Source organism: Coccinella septempunctata, chromosome 5 (assembly GCF_907165205.1).
Source record: "Coccinella septempunctata chromosome 5, icCocSept1.1, whole genome shotgun sequence".
Lineage (NCBI taxonomy): Eukaryota > Metazoa > Arthropoda > Insecta > Coleoptera > Coccinellidae > Coccinella > Coccinella septempunctata.
In genome coordinates this window covers 11,708,867-11,727,496 of record NC_058193.1, presented here as the reverse complement: position 1 = coordinate 11,727,496, position 18,630 = coordinate 11,708,867, and the positions used below count along the sequence as shown (strand labels likewise).

At 33.0% G+C, this 18,630-nt stretch overlaps 4 protein-coding genes across 4 annotated transcripts; all 4 read left to right on the top strand.

The window, feature by feature from the left end:
- Positions 1-10,460: 10,460 nt before the first annotated feature.
- On the top strand, positions 10,461-14,024 carry LOC123313380 (NADH-ubiquinone oxidoreductase chain 2-like; the record flags this gene model as incomplete). Its single annotated transcript, XM_044898241.1, is given in 1 exon segment — positions 10,461-14,024. A coding segment is annotated over 1 exon segment (1,110 nt), but the record flags the coding sequence as incomplete, so codon positions are not given.
- LOC123314002 (cytochrome c oxidase subunit 1-like) lies at positions 12,451-14,024 on the top strand (the record flags this gene model as incomplete). The annotated part of the gene is given in 1 exon segment (XM_044899114.1): positions 12,451-14,024. A coding segment is annotated over 1 exon segment (708 nt), but the record flags the coding sequence as incomplete, so codon positions are not given.
- LOC123314001 (cytochrome c oxidase subunit 2-like) lies at positions 13,289-14,024 on the top strand. Its single transcript, XM_044899113.1, is given in 2 exon segments — positions 13,289-13,299; positions 13,330-14,024. Coding segments are annotated over 2 exon segments (693 nt in total). The 3' UTR covers positions 14,012-14,024.
- Positions 14,025-14,172: 148 nt separating this feature from the next.
- LOC123313379 (ATP synthase subunit a-like) lies at positions 14,173-14,963 on the top strand. The gene is given in 1 exon segment (XM_044898240.1): positions 14,173-14,963. A coding segment is annotated over 1 exon segment (657 nt). The 5' UTR covers positions 14,173-14,304; the 3' UTR covers positions 14,962-14,963.
- Positions 14,964-18,630: the final 3,667 nt, after the last annotated feature.

Sequence of the window (18,630 nt, the reverse complement as noted above, 5' to 3'; positions counted from 1 at the left end):
ACAGTTTTCGAGGAATTGAAATCACACTTCGCCGAATTGACCACTGAAATATCAATTCCTATCTGAACTATCGAACTGAAATTCAACATGTGCATCTCGATTCGAAAACTGTGTAAAATTTCAAGATTTGTTTCGAATTGATCTAACAGTTTTCGAGGAATTGATATCACACTTTGCCGAATTGACATCTGAAATCTCAATTCCTATCTGAACTATCGAACTGAAATTCAATATGTGCATCTCATTTCGAAAACTATGTGCAGTTTCAAGATTTGGTCCGAATTGATCCAACAGTTTTCGGGGAATTGATATTACACTTTGCCGAACTGACCACTGAAATCTCAATTACTATCTGAACTATCGAACTGAAATTCAATATGTGCATCTCATTTCGAAAACTATGTGCAGTTTCAAGATTTGGTTCGAATTGATCCAACAGTTTTCAAGGAATTGATATCACACTTTGCCGAATTGACCACTGAAAACTCAATTCCTATCTGAAATATCGAACTGAAATTCAACATGTGCATCTCAATTCGAAAACTATGTGCAGTTTCAAGATTTGGTTCGAATTGATCCAACAGTTTTCGAGGAATTGATATTACACTTTGCCGAATTGACCACTGAAATCTCAATTCCTATCTGAACTATCGAACTGAAATTCAACCTGTGCATCTCAATTCGAAAACTGTGTAAAATTTCAAGATTTGGTTCGAATTGATCCAACAGTTTTCGAGGAATTGATATCACACTTTGCCGAATTGACCACTGAAATCTCAATTCCCATCTGAACTATCGAACTGAAATTCAACATGTGCATCTCAATTCGAAAACTGTGTACAGTTTCGGGATTTTGGTCGAATTGATCCAATAGTTCCAAAGGAATTGAAATGATATTTTGTCGAATCGACTACTGAAATCTCCATTCCTATCAGAACTATCGATCTGAAATTCAATATGTGCATCTCATTTCGAAAACTATGTGCAGTTTCAAGATTTGGTTGGAATTGATCCAACAGTTTTCGAGGAATTGATATCACACTTTGCCGAATTGACCACTGAAATCTCAATTCCCATCTGAACTATCGAACTGAAATTCAACATGTGCATCTCAATTCGAAAACTGTGTACAGTTTCGGGATTTTGGTCGAATTGATCCAATAGTTCCAAAGGAATTGAAATGATATTTTGTCGAATCGACTACTGAAATCTCCATTCCTATCAGAACTATCGATCTGAAATTCAATATGTGCATCTCATTTCGAAAACTATGTGCAGTTTCAAGATTTGGTTCGAATTTATCCAACAGTTTTCGAGGAATTGATATCACACTTCGCCGAATTGACCACTGAAATGAAATATCAATTCCTATCTGAACTATCGAACTGAAATTCAACATGTGCATCTCAATTCGAAAACTGTGTAAAATTTCAAGATCTGGTTCGAATTGATCTAACAGTTTTCGAGGAATTGATATCACACTTTGCCGAATTGACCACTGAAATCTCAATTCCTATCTGAACTATCGAACTGAAATTCAACATGTACATCTCAATTCGAAAACTATGTGCAGTTTCAAGATTTGGTTCGAATTGATCCAAAAGTTTTCGAGGAATTGATATCACACTTTGCCGAATTGACCACTGAAATCTCAATTCCCATCTGAACTATCGAACTGAAATTCAACATGTACATCTCAATTCGAAAACTATGTGCAGTTTCAAGATTTGGTTCGAATTGATCCAAAAGTTTTCGAGGAATTGATATCACACTTTGCCGAATTGACCACTGAAATCTCAATTCCCATCTGAACTATCGAACTGAAATTCAACATGTGCATCTCAATTCGAAAACTGTGTACAGTTTCGGGATTTTGGTCGAATTGATCCAATAGTTCCAAAGGAATTGAAATGATATTTTGTCGAATCGACTACTGAAATCTCCATTCCTATCAGAACTATCGATCTGAAATTCAATATGTGCATCTCATTTCAAAAACTATGTGCAGTTTCAAGATTTGGTTCGAATTTATCCAACAGTTTTCGAGGAATTGAAATCACACTTCGCCGAATTGACCACTGAAATATCAATTCCTATCTGAACTATCGAACTGAAATTCAACATGTGCATCTCAATTCGAAAACTGTGTAAAATTTCAAGATTTGTTTCGAATTGATCTAACAGTTTTCGAGGAATTGATATCACACTTTGCCGAATTGACATCTGAAATCTCAATTCCTATCTGAACTATCGAACTGAAATTCAACATGTACATCTCAATTCGAAAACTATGTGCAACTTCAAGATTTGGTCCGAATTGATCCAACAGTTTTCGGGGAATTGATATTACACTTTGCCGAACTGACCACTGAAATCTCAATTACTATCTGAACTATCGAACTGAAATTTAATATGTGCATCTCATTTCGAAAACTATGTGCAGTTTCAAGATTTGGTTCGAATTGATCCAACAGTTTTCAAGGAATTGATATCACACTTTGCCGAATTGTCCACTGAAAACTCAATTCCTATCTGAAATATCGAACTGAAATTCAACATGTGCATCTCAATTCGAGAACTGTGTAAAATTTCAAGATTTGTTTCGAATTGATCTAACAGTTTTCGAGGAATTGATATCACACTTTGCCGAATTGACATCTGAAATCTCAATTCCTATCTGAACTATCGAACTGAAATTCAACATGTACATCTCAATTCGAAAACTATGTGCAGTTTCAAGATTTGGTTCGAATTGATCCAACAGTTTTTGAGGAATTGATATCACACTTTGCCGAATGGACCACTGAAATCTCAATTCCTATCTGAACTATCGAACTGAAATACAACAAGTGCATCTCCATCCGAAAACTATGTGCAGTTTCAAGATTTGGTTCGAATTTATCCAACAGTTTTCGAGGAATTGATATCACACTTCGCCGAATTGACCACTGAAATATCAATTCCTATCTGAACTATCGAACTGAAATTCAACATGTGCATCTCAATTCGAAAACTGTGTAAAATTTCAAGATCTGGTTCGAATTGATCTAACAGTTTTCGAGGAATTGATATCACACTTTGCCGAATTGACCACTGAAATCTCAATTCCTATCTGAACTATCGAACTGAAATTCAACATGTACATCTCAATTCGAAAACTATGTGCAGTTTCAAGATTTGGTTCGAATTGATCCAACAGTTTTCGAGGAATTGATATCACACTTTGCCGAATTGACCACTGAAATCTCAATTCCCATCTGAACTATCGAACTGAAATTCAACATGTGCATCTCAATTCGAAAACTGTGTACAGTTTCGGGATTTTGGTCGAATTGATCCAATAGTTCCAAAGGAATTGAAATGATATTTTGTCGAATCGACTACTGAAATCTCCATTCCTATCAGAACTATCGATCTGAAATTCAATATGTGCATCTCATTTCGAAAACTATGTGCAGTTTCAAGATTTGGTTCGAATTTATCCAACAGTTTTCGAGGAATTGAAATCACACTTCGCCGAATTGACCACTGAAATATCAATTCCTATCTGAACTATCGAACTGAAATTCAACATGTGCATCTCGATTCGAAAACTGTGTAAAATTTCAAGATTTGTTTCGAATTGATCTAACAGTTTTCGAGGAATTGATATCACACTTTGCCGAATTGACATCTGAAATCTCAATTCCTATCTGAACTATCGAACTGAAATTCAATATGTGCATCTCATTTCGAAAACTATGTGCAGTTTCAAGATTTGGTTCGAATTGATCCAACAGTTTTCAAGGAATTGATATCACACTTTGCCGAATTGTCCACTGAAAACTCAATTCCTATCTGAAATATCGAACTGAAATTCAACATGTGCATCTCAATTCGAAAACTATGTGCAGTTTCAAGATTTGGTTCGAATTGATCCAACAGTTTTCGAGGAATTGATATCACACTTTGCCGAATTGACCACTGAAATCTCAATTCCCATCTGAACTATCGAACTGAAATTCAACATGTGCATCTCAATTCGAAAACTGTGTACAGTTTCGGGATTTTGGTCGAATTGATCCAATAGTTCCAAAGGAATTGAAATGATATTTTGTCGAATCGACTACTGAAATCTCCATTCCTATCAGAACTATCGATCTGAAATTCAATATGTGCATCTCATTTCGAAAACTATGTGCAGTTTCAAGATTTGGTTCGAATTTATCCAACAGTTTTCGAGGAATTGAAATCACACTTCGCCGAATTGACCACTGAAATATCAATTCCTATCTGATCTATCGAACTGAAATTCAACATGTGCATCTCAATTCGAAAACTGTGTAAAATTTCAAGATTTGTTTCGAATTGATCTAACAGTTTTCGAGGAATTGATATCACACTTTGCCGAATTGACATCTGAAATCTCAATTCCTATCTGAACTATCGAACTGAAATTCAACATGTACATCTCAATTCGAAAACTATGTGCAGTTTCAAGATTTGGTCCGAATTGATCCAACAGTTTTCGGGGAATTGATATTACACTTTGCCGAACTGACCACTGAAATCTCAATTACTATCTGAACTATCGAACTGAAATTCAATATGTGCATCTCATTTCGAAAACTATGTGCAGTTTCAAGATTTGGTTCGAATTGATCCAACAGTTTTCAAGGAATTGATATCACACTTTGCCGAATTGACCACTGAAAACTCAATTCCTATCTGAAATATCGAACTGAAATTCAACATGTGCATCTCAATTCGAAAACTATGTGCAGTTTCAAGATTTGGTTCGAATTGATCCAACAGTTTTCGAGGAAATGATATTACACTTTGCCGAATTGACCACTGAAATATCAATTCCTATCTGAACTATCGAATTGAAATTCAACCTGTGCATCTCAATTCGAAAACTGTGTAAAATTTCAAGATTTGGTTCGAATTGATCCAACAGTTTTCGAGGAATTGATATCACACTTTGCCGAATTGACCACTGAAATCTCAATTCCTATCTGAACTATCGAACTGAAATTCAACATGTGCATCTCAATCCAAAAACTATGTGCAGTTTCAAGATTTGGTTCGAATTGATCCAACAGTTTTCGAGGAATTGATATCACACTTTGCCGAATTGACCACTGAAATCTCAATTCCCATCTGAACTATCGAACTGAAATTCAACATGTGCATCTCAATTCGAAAACTGTGTACAGTTTCGGGATTTTGGTCGAATTGATCCAATAGTTCCAAAGGAATTGAAATGATATTTTGTCGAATCGACTACTGAAATCTCCATTCCTATCAGAACTATCGATCTGAAATTCAATATGTGCATCTCATTTCGAAAACTATGTGCAGTTTCAAGATTTGGTTCGAATTGATCCAACAGTTTTCAAGGAATTGATATCACATTTTGCCGAAATGACCACTGAAAACTCAATTCCTATCTGAACTATCGAACTGAAATTCAACATGTGCATATCAATTCGAAAACTATGTGCAGTTTCAAGATTTGGTTCGAATTGATCCAATAGTTCCTTAGGAATTGAAATGATATATTGTCGAATCGACTACTGAAATCTCCATTTCTATCAGAACTATCGATCTGAAATTCAACATGTGCATCTCATTTCGAAAACTATGTGCAGTTTCAAGATTTGGTTCGAATTGATCCAACAGTTTTTGAGGAATTGATATCACACTTTGCCGAATGGACCACTGAAATCTCAATTCCTATCTGAACTATCGAACTGAAATACAACAAGTGCATCTCCATCCGAAAACTATGTGCAGTTTCAAGATTTGGTTCGAATTTATCCAACAGTTTTCGAGGAATTGATATCACACTTCGCCGAATTGACCACTGAAATATCAATTACTATCTGAACTATCGAACTGAAATTCAACATGTGCATCTCAATTCGAAAACTGTGTAAAATTTCAAGATCTGGTTCGAATTGATCTAACAGTTTTCGAGGAATTGATATCACACTTTGCCGAATTGACCACTGAAATCTCAATTCCTATCTGAACTATCGAACTGAAATTCAACATGTACATCTCAATTCGAAAACTATGTGCAGTTTCAAGATTTGGTTCGAATTGATCCAAAAGTTTTCGAGGAATTGATATCACACTTTGCCGAATTGACCACTGAAATCTCAATTCCCATCTGAACTATCGAACTGAAATTCAACATGTGCATCTCAATTCGAAAACTGTGTACAGTTTCGGGATTTTGGTCGAATTGATCCAATAGTTCCAAAGGAATTGAAATGATATTTTGTCGAATCGACTACTGAAATCTCCATTCCTATCAGAACTATCGATCTGAAATTCAATATGTGCATCTCATTTCAAAAACTATGTGCAGTTTCAAGATTTGGTTCGAATTTATCCAACAGTTTTCGAGGAATTGAAATCACACTTCGCCGAATTGACCACTGAAATATCAATTCCTATCTGAACTATCGAACTGAAATTCAACATGTGCATCTCAATTCGAAAACTGTGTAAAATTTCAAGATTTGGTCCGAATTGATCCAACAGTTTTCGGGGAATTGATATTACACTTTGCCGAACTGACCACTGAAATCTCAATTACTATCTGAACTATCGAACTGAAATTCAATATGTGCATCTCATTTCGAAAACTATGTGCAGTTTCAAGATTTGGTTCGAATTGATCCAACAGTTTTCAAGGAATTGATATCACACTTTGCCGAATTGTCCACTGAAAACTCAATTCCTATCTGAAATATCGAACTGAAATTCAACATGCGCATCTCAATTCGAGAACTGTGTAAAATTTCAAGATTTGTTTCGAATTGATCTAACAGTTTTCGAGGAATTGATATCACACTTTGCCGAATTGACATCTGAAATCTCAATTCCTATCTGAACTATCGAACTGAAATTCAACATGTACATCTCAATTCGAAAACTATGTGCAGTTTCAAGATTTGGTTCGAATTGATCCAACAGTTTTTGAGGAATTGATATCACACTTTGCCGAATGGACCACTGAAATCTCAATTCCTATCTGAACTATCGAACTGAAATACAACAAGTGCATCTCCATCCGAAAACTATGTGCAGTTTCAAGATTTGGTTCGAATTTATCCAACAGTTTTCGAGGAATTGATATCACACTTCGCCGAATTGACCACTGAAATATCAATTCCTATCTGAACTATCGAACTGAAATTCAACATGTGCATCTCAATTCGAAAACTGTGTAAAATTTCAAGATCTGGTTCGAATTGATCTAACAGTTTTCGAGGAATTGATATCACACTTTGCCGAATTGACCACTGAAATCTCAATTCCTATCTGAACTATCGAACTGAAATTCAACATGTACATCTCAATTCGAAAACTATGTGCAGTTTCAAGATTTGGTTCGAATTGATCCAACAGTTTTCGAGGAATTGATATCACACTTTGCCGAATTGACCACTGAAATCTCAATTCCCATCTGAACTATCGAACTGAAATTCAACATGTGCATCTCAATTCGAAAACTGTGTACAGTTTCGGGATTTTGGTCGAATTGATCCAATAGTTCCAAAGGAATTGAAATGATATTTTGTCGAATCGACTACTGAAATCTCCATTCCTATCAGAACTATCGATCTGAAATTCAATATGTGCATCTCATTTCGAAAACTATGTGCAGTTTCAAGATTTGGTTCGAATTTATCCAACAGTTTTCGAGGAATTGAAATCACACTTCGCCGAATTGACCACTGAAATATCAATTCCTATCTGAACTATCGAACTGAAATTCAACATGTGCATCTCGATTCGAAAACTGTGTAAAATTTCAAGATTTGTTTCGAATTGATCTAACAGTTTTCGAGGAATTGATATCACACTTTGCCGAATTGACATCTGAAATCTCAATTCCTATCTGAACTATCGAACTGAAATTCAACATGTACATCTCAATTCGAAAACTATGTGCAGTTTCAAGATTTGGTCCGAATTGATCCAACAGTTTTCGGGGAATTGATATTACACTTTGCCGAACTGACCACTGAAATCTCAATTACTATCTGAACTATCGAACTGAAATTCAATATGTGCATCTCATTTCGAAAACTATGTGCAGTTTCAAGATTTGGTTCGAATTGATCCAACAGTTTTCAAGGAATTGATATCACACTTTGCCGAATTGTCCACTGAAAACTCAATTCCTATCTGAAATATCGAACTGAAATTCAACATGTGCATCTCAATTCGAAAACTATGTGCAGTTTCAAGATTTGGTTCGAATTGATCCAACAGTTTTCGAGGAATTGATATCACACTTTGCCGAATTGACCACTGAAATCTCAATTCCTATCTGAACTATCGAACTGAAATTCAACATGTGCATCTCAATCCAAAAACTATGTGCAGTTTCAAGATTTGGTTCGAATTGATCCAACAGTTTTCGAGGAATTGATATCACACTTTGCCGAATTGACCACTGAAATCTTAATTCCCATCTGAACTATCGAACTGAAATTCAACATGTGCATCTCAATTCGAAAACTGTGTACAGTTTCGGGATTTTGGTCGAATTGATCCAATAGTTCCAAAGGAATTGAAATGATATTTTGTCGAATCGACTACTGAAATCTCCATTCCTATCAGAACTATCGATCTGAAATTCAATATGTGCATCTCATTTCGAAAACTATGTGCAGTTTCAAGATTTGGTTCGAATTGATCCAACAGTTTTCGAGGAATTGATATTACACTTTGCCGAATTGACCACTGAAATCTCAATTCCTATCTGAACTATCGAACTGAAATTCAACATGTGCATCTCATTTCGAAAACTATGTGCAGTTTCAAGATTTGGTTCGAATTGATCCAACAGTTTTCAAGGAATTGATATCACATTTTGCCGAAGTGACCACTGAAAACTCAATTCCTATCTGAACTATCGAACTGAAATTCAACATGTGCATATCAATTCGAAAACTATGTGCAGTTTCAAGATTTGGTTCGAATTGATCTAATAGTTCCTTAGGAATTGAAATGATATATAGTCGAATCGACTACTGAAATCTTCATTCCTATCAGAACTATCGATCTGAAATTCAACATGTGCATCTCAATTCGAAAACTATGTGCAGTTTCAAGATTTGGTTCGAATCGATCCAATAGTTCCTTAGGAATTGAAATGATATTTTGCCGAATCGACTTATGAAATCTCCATTCCTATTAGAACTATCGATCTGAAATTCAACATGTGCATCTCATTTCGAAAACTATGTGCAGTTTCAAGATTTGGTTCGAATTGATCCAACTGTTTTCGAGGAATTGATATCACACTTTGCCGAATTGACCACTGAAATCTCAATTCCTATCTGAACTATCGAACTGAAATTCAACATGTGCATCTCAATTCGAAAACTATGTGCAGTTTCAAGATTTGGTTCGAATCGATCCGAAAGTTCCTTAGGAATTGAAATGATATTTTGCCGAATCGACTTCTGAAATCTCCATTCCTATTAGAACTATCGATCTGAAATTCAACATGTGCATCTCATTTCGAAAACTATGTGCAGTTTCAAGATTTGGTTCGAGTTGATCCAACAGTTTTCGAGGAATTGATATCACACTTTGCCGAATAGACCACTGAAATCTCAATTCCTATCTGCACTATCGAACTGAAATTCAACATGTGCATCTCAATTAGAAAACTATGTGCAGTTTCAAGATTTGGTTCGAATCGATCCGAAAGTTCCTTAGGAATTGAAATGATATTTTGCCGAATTGACCACTGAAATCTCAATTCCTATCTGAACTATCGAACTGAAATTCATCTCAATTCGAAAACTATGTGCAGTTTCAAGATTTGGTTCGAATCGATCCAATAGTTCCTTAGGAATTGAAATGATAAACAAAACAACAAAAAGAAAGAACAAAAATTTCAAAATTTCAAAAATTTCAAAAAAATCGCAAAATTTTGAAAATTTTGCATCTAAAATCGCGAAAATTGCAAAAATTTCGAAAATTTTGAAATTTCAAAAATTTCCAAATTTTGCAAGTGAAAAAATCTAACAAAATTTTTCAATTTTTCAATTTAAATGAAAATTTAAAATAAATTTACCGTCAAATGAAAAACCCTAACATTTTTTTTTGATAAATTTACGATTTTTTTTTCTGGAACCTCAAATATTTAATGTTCCAAAAATTTGCACAGACAATACATTTTTTGTAAAATAAGATTACCCATCAATCTAAATTTTTAAATTTTATGAAATAACTAAAATATTTACATTTGAAATAATACTATAATTTTAACCAAAATTTTGAAAATTTAAAAAATATATAATTTTCAATCTATAAGAAATTTATACTATGTTAATAAAGTAAAGTTGAGTTTGTGTTAGTAAATCCCTAATTTATTATTTAGGTTTTACTCGTAGTTAATTAAAAATAGTATTATATTCAATAAAATTTAATTATTTCTTTAAGTTTCAAAAACCTACGTACATCATATACTAGAATATAAAGATAAGCTAAAGAAGCTGTTGGGTTCATACCCCATTTATAAAGGTGTACCCCTTTTCTTTATAATTAAATTGATGAAATCCCTATTTTTAATTATTATAATACTTGGAACTTTAATTTCCGTTTCTGCTTATTCCTGAATTAATGTTTGAATTGGTTTAGAAATAAATCTTCTTGCTTTTATCCCCCTTATTAATTCTGATAATTATAAATACTCTTCTGAAACTTCAATAAAATACTTTTTAGTTCAAGTTTCAGCCTCAATATTTATCATATTTGCAATTCTTTACTCTTTCTTTGATTTAAACTCATTTGATAAACTAAATGAAATATCAAATTTTGTGTTTAATTGTGCAGTATTAATAAAAATAGGAGCTGCCCCGTTTCATATATGATACCCAGAAGTTGTTTGAGGAATAAGTTGAGCTAATGCTTTATTAATATTAACTTGACAAAAAATTGCCCCTATAATTTTAATTATATATAACTTTAAAATAAATACACTTTTCTATCTAATTATTCTAATTTCTATAACAGTAAGAGGAGTAAAGGCATGAAATCAAACTAGGATAAAAAAAATTTTAGCCTTATCATCAATCAACCATATAGGATGAATAATAGGAATAATATTTTTAAACCAATCTTTATGAATCTTATACTTTATTGTATACCTATTTATTACTACTAATTTAATTTTAGTTTTAAATAAATATAATATTAATTCAACTTATGAATTATTTAGTTTAATAAACTTAAATAAAACAACAAAATTTTTTTTCTTCATAAATTTAATCTCATTAGGAGGGATTCCTCCTTTTTTAGGATTTTTCCCTAAATGAATAGTTTTAAAAATTTTAATAGAAAATGAAATATATTTTTTAGCATTTCTAATAATTTTCCTTACTTTAATTAGATTATATGTTTATATTCGAATAATTTTCCAACCTATAACCTTTAAGGCACCCGAAAAAAAAAATACTTTCAAAAATTACGACTCTTTTTTTATTTTCGTAATAAACTTCATTAACTTAGCTGGATTAATTATTTTTACGCTAATCTTCAATTTGTATTAAGGATTTAAGTTAAAAAAACTATTAACCTTCAAAGTTAAAAATAGAAATATTCTAAGCCTTAGGATGTATCCACCTATAAATTTGCAATTTATAATCATATTTGAATATAAGGCTTTGATAAAGGAGAATTCTCATGAATAAATTTACAATTTATCGCTTATTATCGGCCACTTTATCGAATAAATGATTATTTTCTTCTAATCATAAAGATATTGGAACATTATATTTCTTATTCGGAATATGAGCCGGAATAATTGGGACCTCTTTAAGAATTTTAATTCGTCTTGAATTAGGAACTACTAATAGATTAATTGGAAATGACCAAATTTATAATGTAATTGTAACAGCTCATGCCTTCATTATAATTTTTTTTATAGTTATACCAATTATAATTGGAGGATTTGGAAATTGACTTGTTCCTTTAATAATTGGAGCACCTGACATAGCTTTCCCTCGATTAAATAATATAAGATTTTGACTACTCCCACCTGCCTTAACCTTACTTATTATTAGAAGATTAGTGGAAATAGGTGCAGGAACTGGATGAACTGTCTACCCTCCTTTATCCTCTAACTTAGCTCATAATGGGCCTTCAGTAGATTTAGTAATTTTTAGTTTGCACTTAGCAGGTATCTCATCTATTTTAGGAGCCGTAAATTTTATTTCAACTATTATAAATATACGACCATTTGGCATAAACCTTGATAAGACACCTCTTTTTGTATGATCAGTACTAATTACTGCTATTTTACTTTTATTATCATTACCTGTATTAGCCGGGGCAATTACAATATTATTAACAGATCGTAATATTAATACTTCTTTTTTTGATCCAATAGGAGGGGGAGATCCCATCCTTTATCAACATTTATTTTGATTTTTTGGACATCCTGAAGTTTATATTTTAATTCTTCCAGGATTTGGGATAATTTCTCATATTATTACCCAAGAAAGAGGTAAAAAAATTGCATTTGGGGCATTAGGAATAATTTATGCTATATTAGCCATTGGACTTCTAGGATTTGTAGTATGAGCTCACCATATATTTACGGTAGGAATAGATGTAGATACACGAGCATACTTTACTTCAGCTACTATAATTATTGCTGTACCTACAGGAATTAAGATTTTTTCTTGATTAGCAACCTTGCATGGGATTCAATTTAATTTAACTCCCTCATTACTATGAACTTTAGGATTCCTATTTCTATTTACTATTGGAGGATTAACAGGTGTAATTTTAGCTAATTCATCTATAGATATTATCCTTCACGATACTTATTATGTAGTAGCCCATTTCCATTACGTACTTTCCATAGGAGCTGTATTTGCTATTATAGCAGGATTTGTACATTGATTTCCTTTAATAACAGGATTTAATATAAATAATAAACTACTAAAAATTCAGTTTTATTTAATATTTTTAGGGGTAAATATAACCTTTTTCCCTCAACATTTTTTAGGATTAAATGGTATACCTCGTCGTTACTCAGATTATCCTGATGCTTACTGCATATGAAATAAAATTTCCTCTATTGGTTCTGTATTCTCTTCAATTAGAGTAATTTTTATACTAATTATTATATGAGAAAGATTTTACTCTATACGAATAAGAAAATTTAATTTTAACATTCCTACTTTAATTGAATGATTCCAACTCAGTCCTCCAAATGAACATAGATATTCAGAGATCCCTATATTAGCTATAAAATTCTAATATGGCAGAATAGTGCATTGGATTTAAACCCCAATTATAAAGTTACCTTTTTTTAGAAATAGCTACCTGAAAATCTAGTTTATTTTTAGATAGATCTTCATTTCTTCTAGAACAATTAAGATTTTTCCACGATCACGCATTATTAATTTTAACAATAATTACCTGTACTGTAGCTTATATCATATTAAGATTACTATTTAATAAATTCAATCATCGATTTTTATTAGAAGGACATACTATTGAAACTATTTGAACAATTCTTCCAGCTTTTACTTTAATTTTTATTGCTTTACCTTCTCTTAAATTAATTTACCTTATTGATGAAATTCGTAATCCATTGATTACCTTAAAAACTATTGGGCATCAATGATATTGAACCTATGAATATTCAGATTTTAAAAATTTAGAATTTGACTCCTATATAATTCCTTCCAGAGATATTAATAATTTTAATTTTCGATTATTAGAAGTTGATAATCGAACTGTTTTGCCATATCTTTCTCATGTTCGATTAATTACCTCTTCTGCTGATGTAATTCATTCATGAACTATCCCTTCTTCAGGGGTAAAAATTGATGCTTCTCCCGGACGACTAAATCAAATTAGATTTACACTAAACCGTACAGGGATTTTTTATGGGCAATGTTCTGAAATTTGTGGGGCAAATCACAGATTCATGCCTATTTCTATTGAAAGAATTTCCCCTAAAAATTTTATCAAATGAATTGAAAACTTTTCATTAGATGACTGAAAGAAAGTAATGGTCTCTTAAACCAATTTATAGTAATTAACGCCTACTTCTAATGAAAAATTTAGTTAAAATTATAACATTAGTTTGTCAAACTAAAATTATTTAAAAAAATAATTTTTAATCCCTCAAGCTATACCAATAAATTGAATCATTTTATTTTTATTATTTACTTTTATTTTTATACTAATTAATATAAAATTATATTTTAATAATAAAATAACCCCACAAATAAAAATAATTAGTTTTAAAAAATTAAACAATTGAAAATGATAGCTAACCTATTTTCTTCTTTTGACCCTTGCGCAAATTTTAATATTCCTTTAAATTGAATAAGATCAATAATTAGATTTTTCTTTATCCCCTCATTATTCTGAATAATACCTAACCGAATAAATTTTATTATTCAAAAATCATTAATCTTATTACATATAGAATTTAAAATTTTAACAAAAAAAAATAATACTTTAATATTTATCTCTTTATTTTTTTTTATTTTAATTAATAATTTTATAGGTCTATTTCCTTATATTTTTACAAGTTCTAGTCATTTAATTTTTACCTTAACCTTCGCTTTACCTTTATGATTAACATTTATAATTTTTGGTTGGCTAAATAATACATATCATATATTTGCTCACTTAATACCCCAAGGTACCCCTCCAATTCTAATACCATTTATAGTGTGTATTGAAACTATTAGAAATATCATTCGTCCTGGAACATTAGCTATTCGATTATCAGCAAATATAATTGCTGGGCATCTATTAATAACTTTACTAGGAAACACAGGATCTTTAGTAAATTTTTTAATTTTTATTGTAATTATAATTCAATGTTTATTAATTATTTTAGAATCAGCAGTAGCAATAATTCAATCATATGTATTTGCTATCCTAAGAACTCTTTATTCTAGAGAAGTTTAAAATGATAAAAAATCATCCCTTTCATTTAGTAGATTATAGCCCTTGACCTATCTTAGGAGCTTTTAGTGCTATAACAACTATAATTGGAATTATTAAATGATTTAATTTTTTTAATACAAACTTATTTTTAATTAGAAATATCATTCTTTTGATAATTATAGTACAATGATGACGAGATGTTATTCGTGAAAGAACATTCCAAGGTAATCACACCTTTATAGTTTCTATAGGATTACGATGAGGAATAATTTTATTTATTACTTCTGAAGTATTCTTTTTTATTAGATTTTTTTGAAGATTCTATCACAGAAGATTATCTCCTTCAATTGAAATTGGAATAAACTGACCACCTAAAGGTATTAATTCTTTTAATCCTAATTTTGTTTTGTCGATTGCTTGTTTGATATGACTTTTCCAAGTAAGTCCTTTGTCAAGTGTTATTCCTAAATATTTGGCTTCATTTTTCCAGTCGATTTCTTCGCCGTCAACATCCAGTTTCGTTGTGGGTCGCAGTCTTCTCTTCTGTAGTAATATTGCTTGGCTCTTTTGTCCATTGAGCTTGATTTTCCACACTATGCACCAGTCATTTGTTTCGTCAATCGACTCTTGTAGAACTCGTTCTATTATTTCAGGATTTCGGTGTCGAGTTGCTATGCCTGTGTCGTCAGCATATAACGTTAGCATGGTTCTTGGATTTTTCGGAATATCGTGGATGTATATGTTGTACAGAAGTGGCCCAAGTACTGATCCTTGGGGTACTCCAGCCTCTATATCTCTTGTTGAGGAGCATTCTCCTCCCACTTTCACGTAAAATCTTCTATTTTTGAGATAATTCCGTATCAACTTGCATATTTTGATCGAATATCCAGCACATCTCATCTTATATATTAATCCTTCATGCCATACTCTGTCGAAAGCTCTGGCGACGTCTAGTAAAACAAGACCTGTAGCTTGTTTATTTTGGAATCCCTCTGTTATGTACTCTGTGAGCCTTAATAATTGTTGTTCTGTTGAATGCTCTCTTCTGAATCCGAACTGTTCTGGTGGAATTAGTTTCAGATTTTCGGTTTCCTCATTTAGCCTCGTGGCGATAATTCTTTCTACTACTTTTCCTAAAGCCGACAGTAGACTTATCGGTCTATAGTTTTGTGGAAACTTCTTCTCTTTGAATGGTTTATCGAATACTATGACTTCTGCTGTTTTCCATTTTTCTGGGTAGTGTTCTGTCCTCATAATTCCATTCGCGATATTAGTTAGAGCGGCTATACCTTTTCTAGGTAATTTCTTTAACATAACATTCGTTATTTTATCGCTTCCGGGAGCTTTCCTCTTCTTCAAACTTCTAATTATTTCCCTGATTTCATTTGGCGATGTTGGCTTGTCTATTTCAGCAGTCGCTGGTAATTCATCCATTTCTTCATCATTTTCTTCAACCAGTTCTCCCAAATCTTCATTATCGTCGTCTATCCTGTAATTTATTCTCGATTCTCGTTCGATCGAGTCCGCCAATGCATCTGCCTTATCAGTATTGGTATAAGCCATTCCCCTTTCTCCGTGTAGGGGTGGAATTTTAGTCTTTTCTCCTCGTAGGCTTTTTTGCATTCTCCATGCAGAATGATCGATTGTATTCAGTTCTTGAACCCTTTTGTTCCATCTGCTTGTTCTTAGATCTTTCAGGGCATTTTTCAGAACTTGGCTATGTCGGTTGAGGTTCCTTCTATTTAGATCATTTTTGTTCATCCTATATATTCTTCTGAGTCTTCGATTTTCTTGTATAAGATCTTTTACTTCTTTAGGCGTATCGCCATGCGGATGACTTGGAGCTGGTCTCTTCACTCTTCTCGTGCTTTTTTCGTAAGCTTTCAATATAATCTCTTCCAGTTTATCAACCGCACATTCCAGATCGTCTGGAGTGTTTATTGTTGGAATTTCTGTTATTTCCGATTGTATTAAATGGCTGTATTTAGTCCAATTGGTATATTCTCTCATTTCCAGCAGTTCTTCTCTTGGTTCTTCTCCAATTGTCAATTCCACGGGATTGTGGTTTGAGGTTCCATCTTCCAAAGTTTCAATCGAGAATTCTTGAGTTATATTTTTCAATATCGCGATATCTATTACATCTGGTATTCCTCCTCCAAAAGCAAGATATGTCGGTAGCTCTGGTCCAATAACTATGGCATTTTGTTTTTCGGCGAAATTCCTTGAGTTTTTTGCCATTTCTATTCTCTGTTATGCTATTCCATAATGGGGATTTACAGTTGAAATCTCCGATGGAGATTTTCGGGTTTGATCCTTCCAACATGTTGTTTATCTCTTCTTCCAATAGATTGTTTTGTGGTGGCTTATACGCCGAGGTTATTTCGACTCTTTGCCGATTTAATTCGGCAACAATCGTCACTTTTTCTGTTTTTCCTTGTGTTTCGTCGGATCTACTTTTAAAGTAGTGTTTCAGATCTGTTCTCACCAATATTGCTACTCCTCCTCCGGTGTTTGTAATTCTGTCACATCTATATGTTTCATAATTCATGAAATTCAGTCTTCTGTTCCGGTTTATTCTTGTTTCCTGTAGGGCTATAATATCAGGTTGTCTTTCTGATATTATTTGTTCTATCTCGGCTTTCCGAGTGTTGATCCCGTTTATGTTCCACGAGATTATCTTGAGGGATTTCTTCCTAATATCCGTAAGGTCCATTAATTCAGTTTACTGAATAATGCTTGGAGTTTTTTCTCCATTTCCCTCTCAATTTTCAACATTATCTTGTTGAAAATTTTTTCCGTGAAGATATCTAAATCATCGGCTGATTCAGATATCTTTTTCTTCTCCTGTTGACTGTTCACAGCTTGTTTCATTGTAAGCTTTTTCTGTCCTTCTTTTTTCTGGACGGATTTTGGAGTCTCCCTCTTCTTTTCCTGCTCTGTAGGTTGGATCTTCGCTACTTTCTGAATTTTTTGTTCAGAAGTTGTTGTTTTTGTTACCTTCTTTTTCTGTTCAACTGATTTTCGGGAATTTTTCTTTCTGGTCACCAACTTGAACTCGCTACATCCTTTGTAGCTAGCTGGATGGCCCTCTTCTCCGCATAAGACGCATGTGGCATTTCTCTCTTCACCTTTTCTGGTGAGTGTGCAGTCATTGCTGCTGTGGCTTCCTGAGCACTTCACGCATCTCCACGGGAAGGAGCATTTGTTTTGTGCATGCCCGTACCTTTGGCACCTAAAGCACTGGCTTGGACTTTCAGGCCTCTTTTTATGCTCAACCACAATACAGAGGTTGTAGAGTCGCTTCACTTCGAATATTTCCTTTTTCTGGGTTTTAACCAGGTAGAGAGGTATTTGTTTCTTTGTCTTGTTCGATGTCATTCTGGACACCTCAGCGTCTGTTATTCCCTGGAATATCAGGTCGTCCTTAATCAACGCAAGATCAGCGTCGATTGGTAAATGCCTAATAACGGCATATATCTTCTTCTCCTCCTCCATTTGGTAGGTAAAAAATTCTTTACCATGCTGCTCGAAGAATGTAGTGATTTTTCTAAAATCATCTACGGTTGACGGGATGATTTTTATACCGTCTTTAACTGTAGTTGCACGGTTGTAATTTATCCTTTTTGTGTAGAGAGCTTTAGATATCTCTACCCAATCTGAGGTGCCCATCATCGTGATGGGTGGAATTTT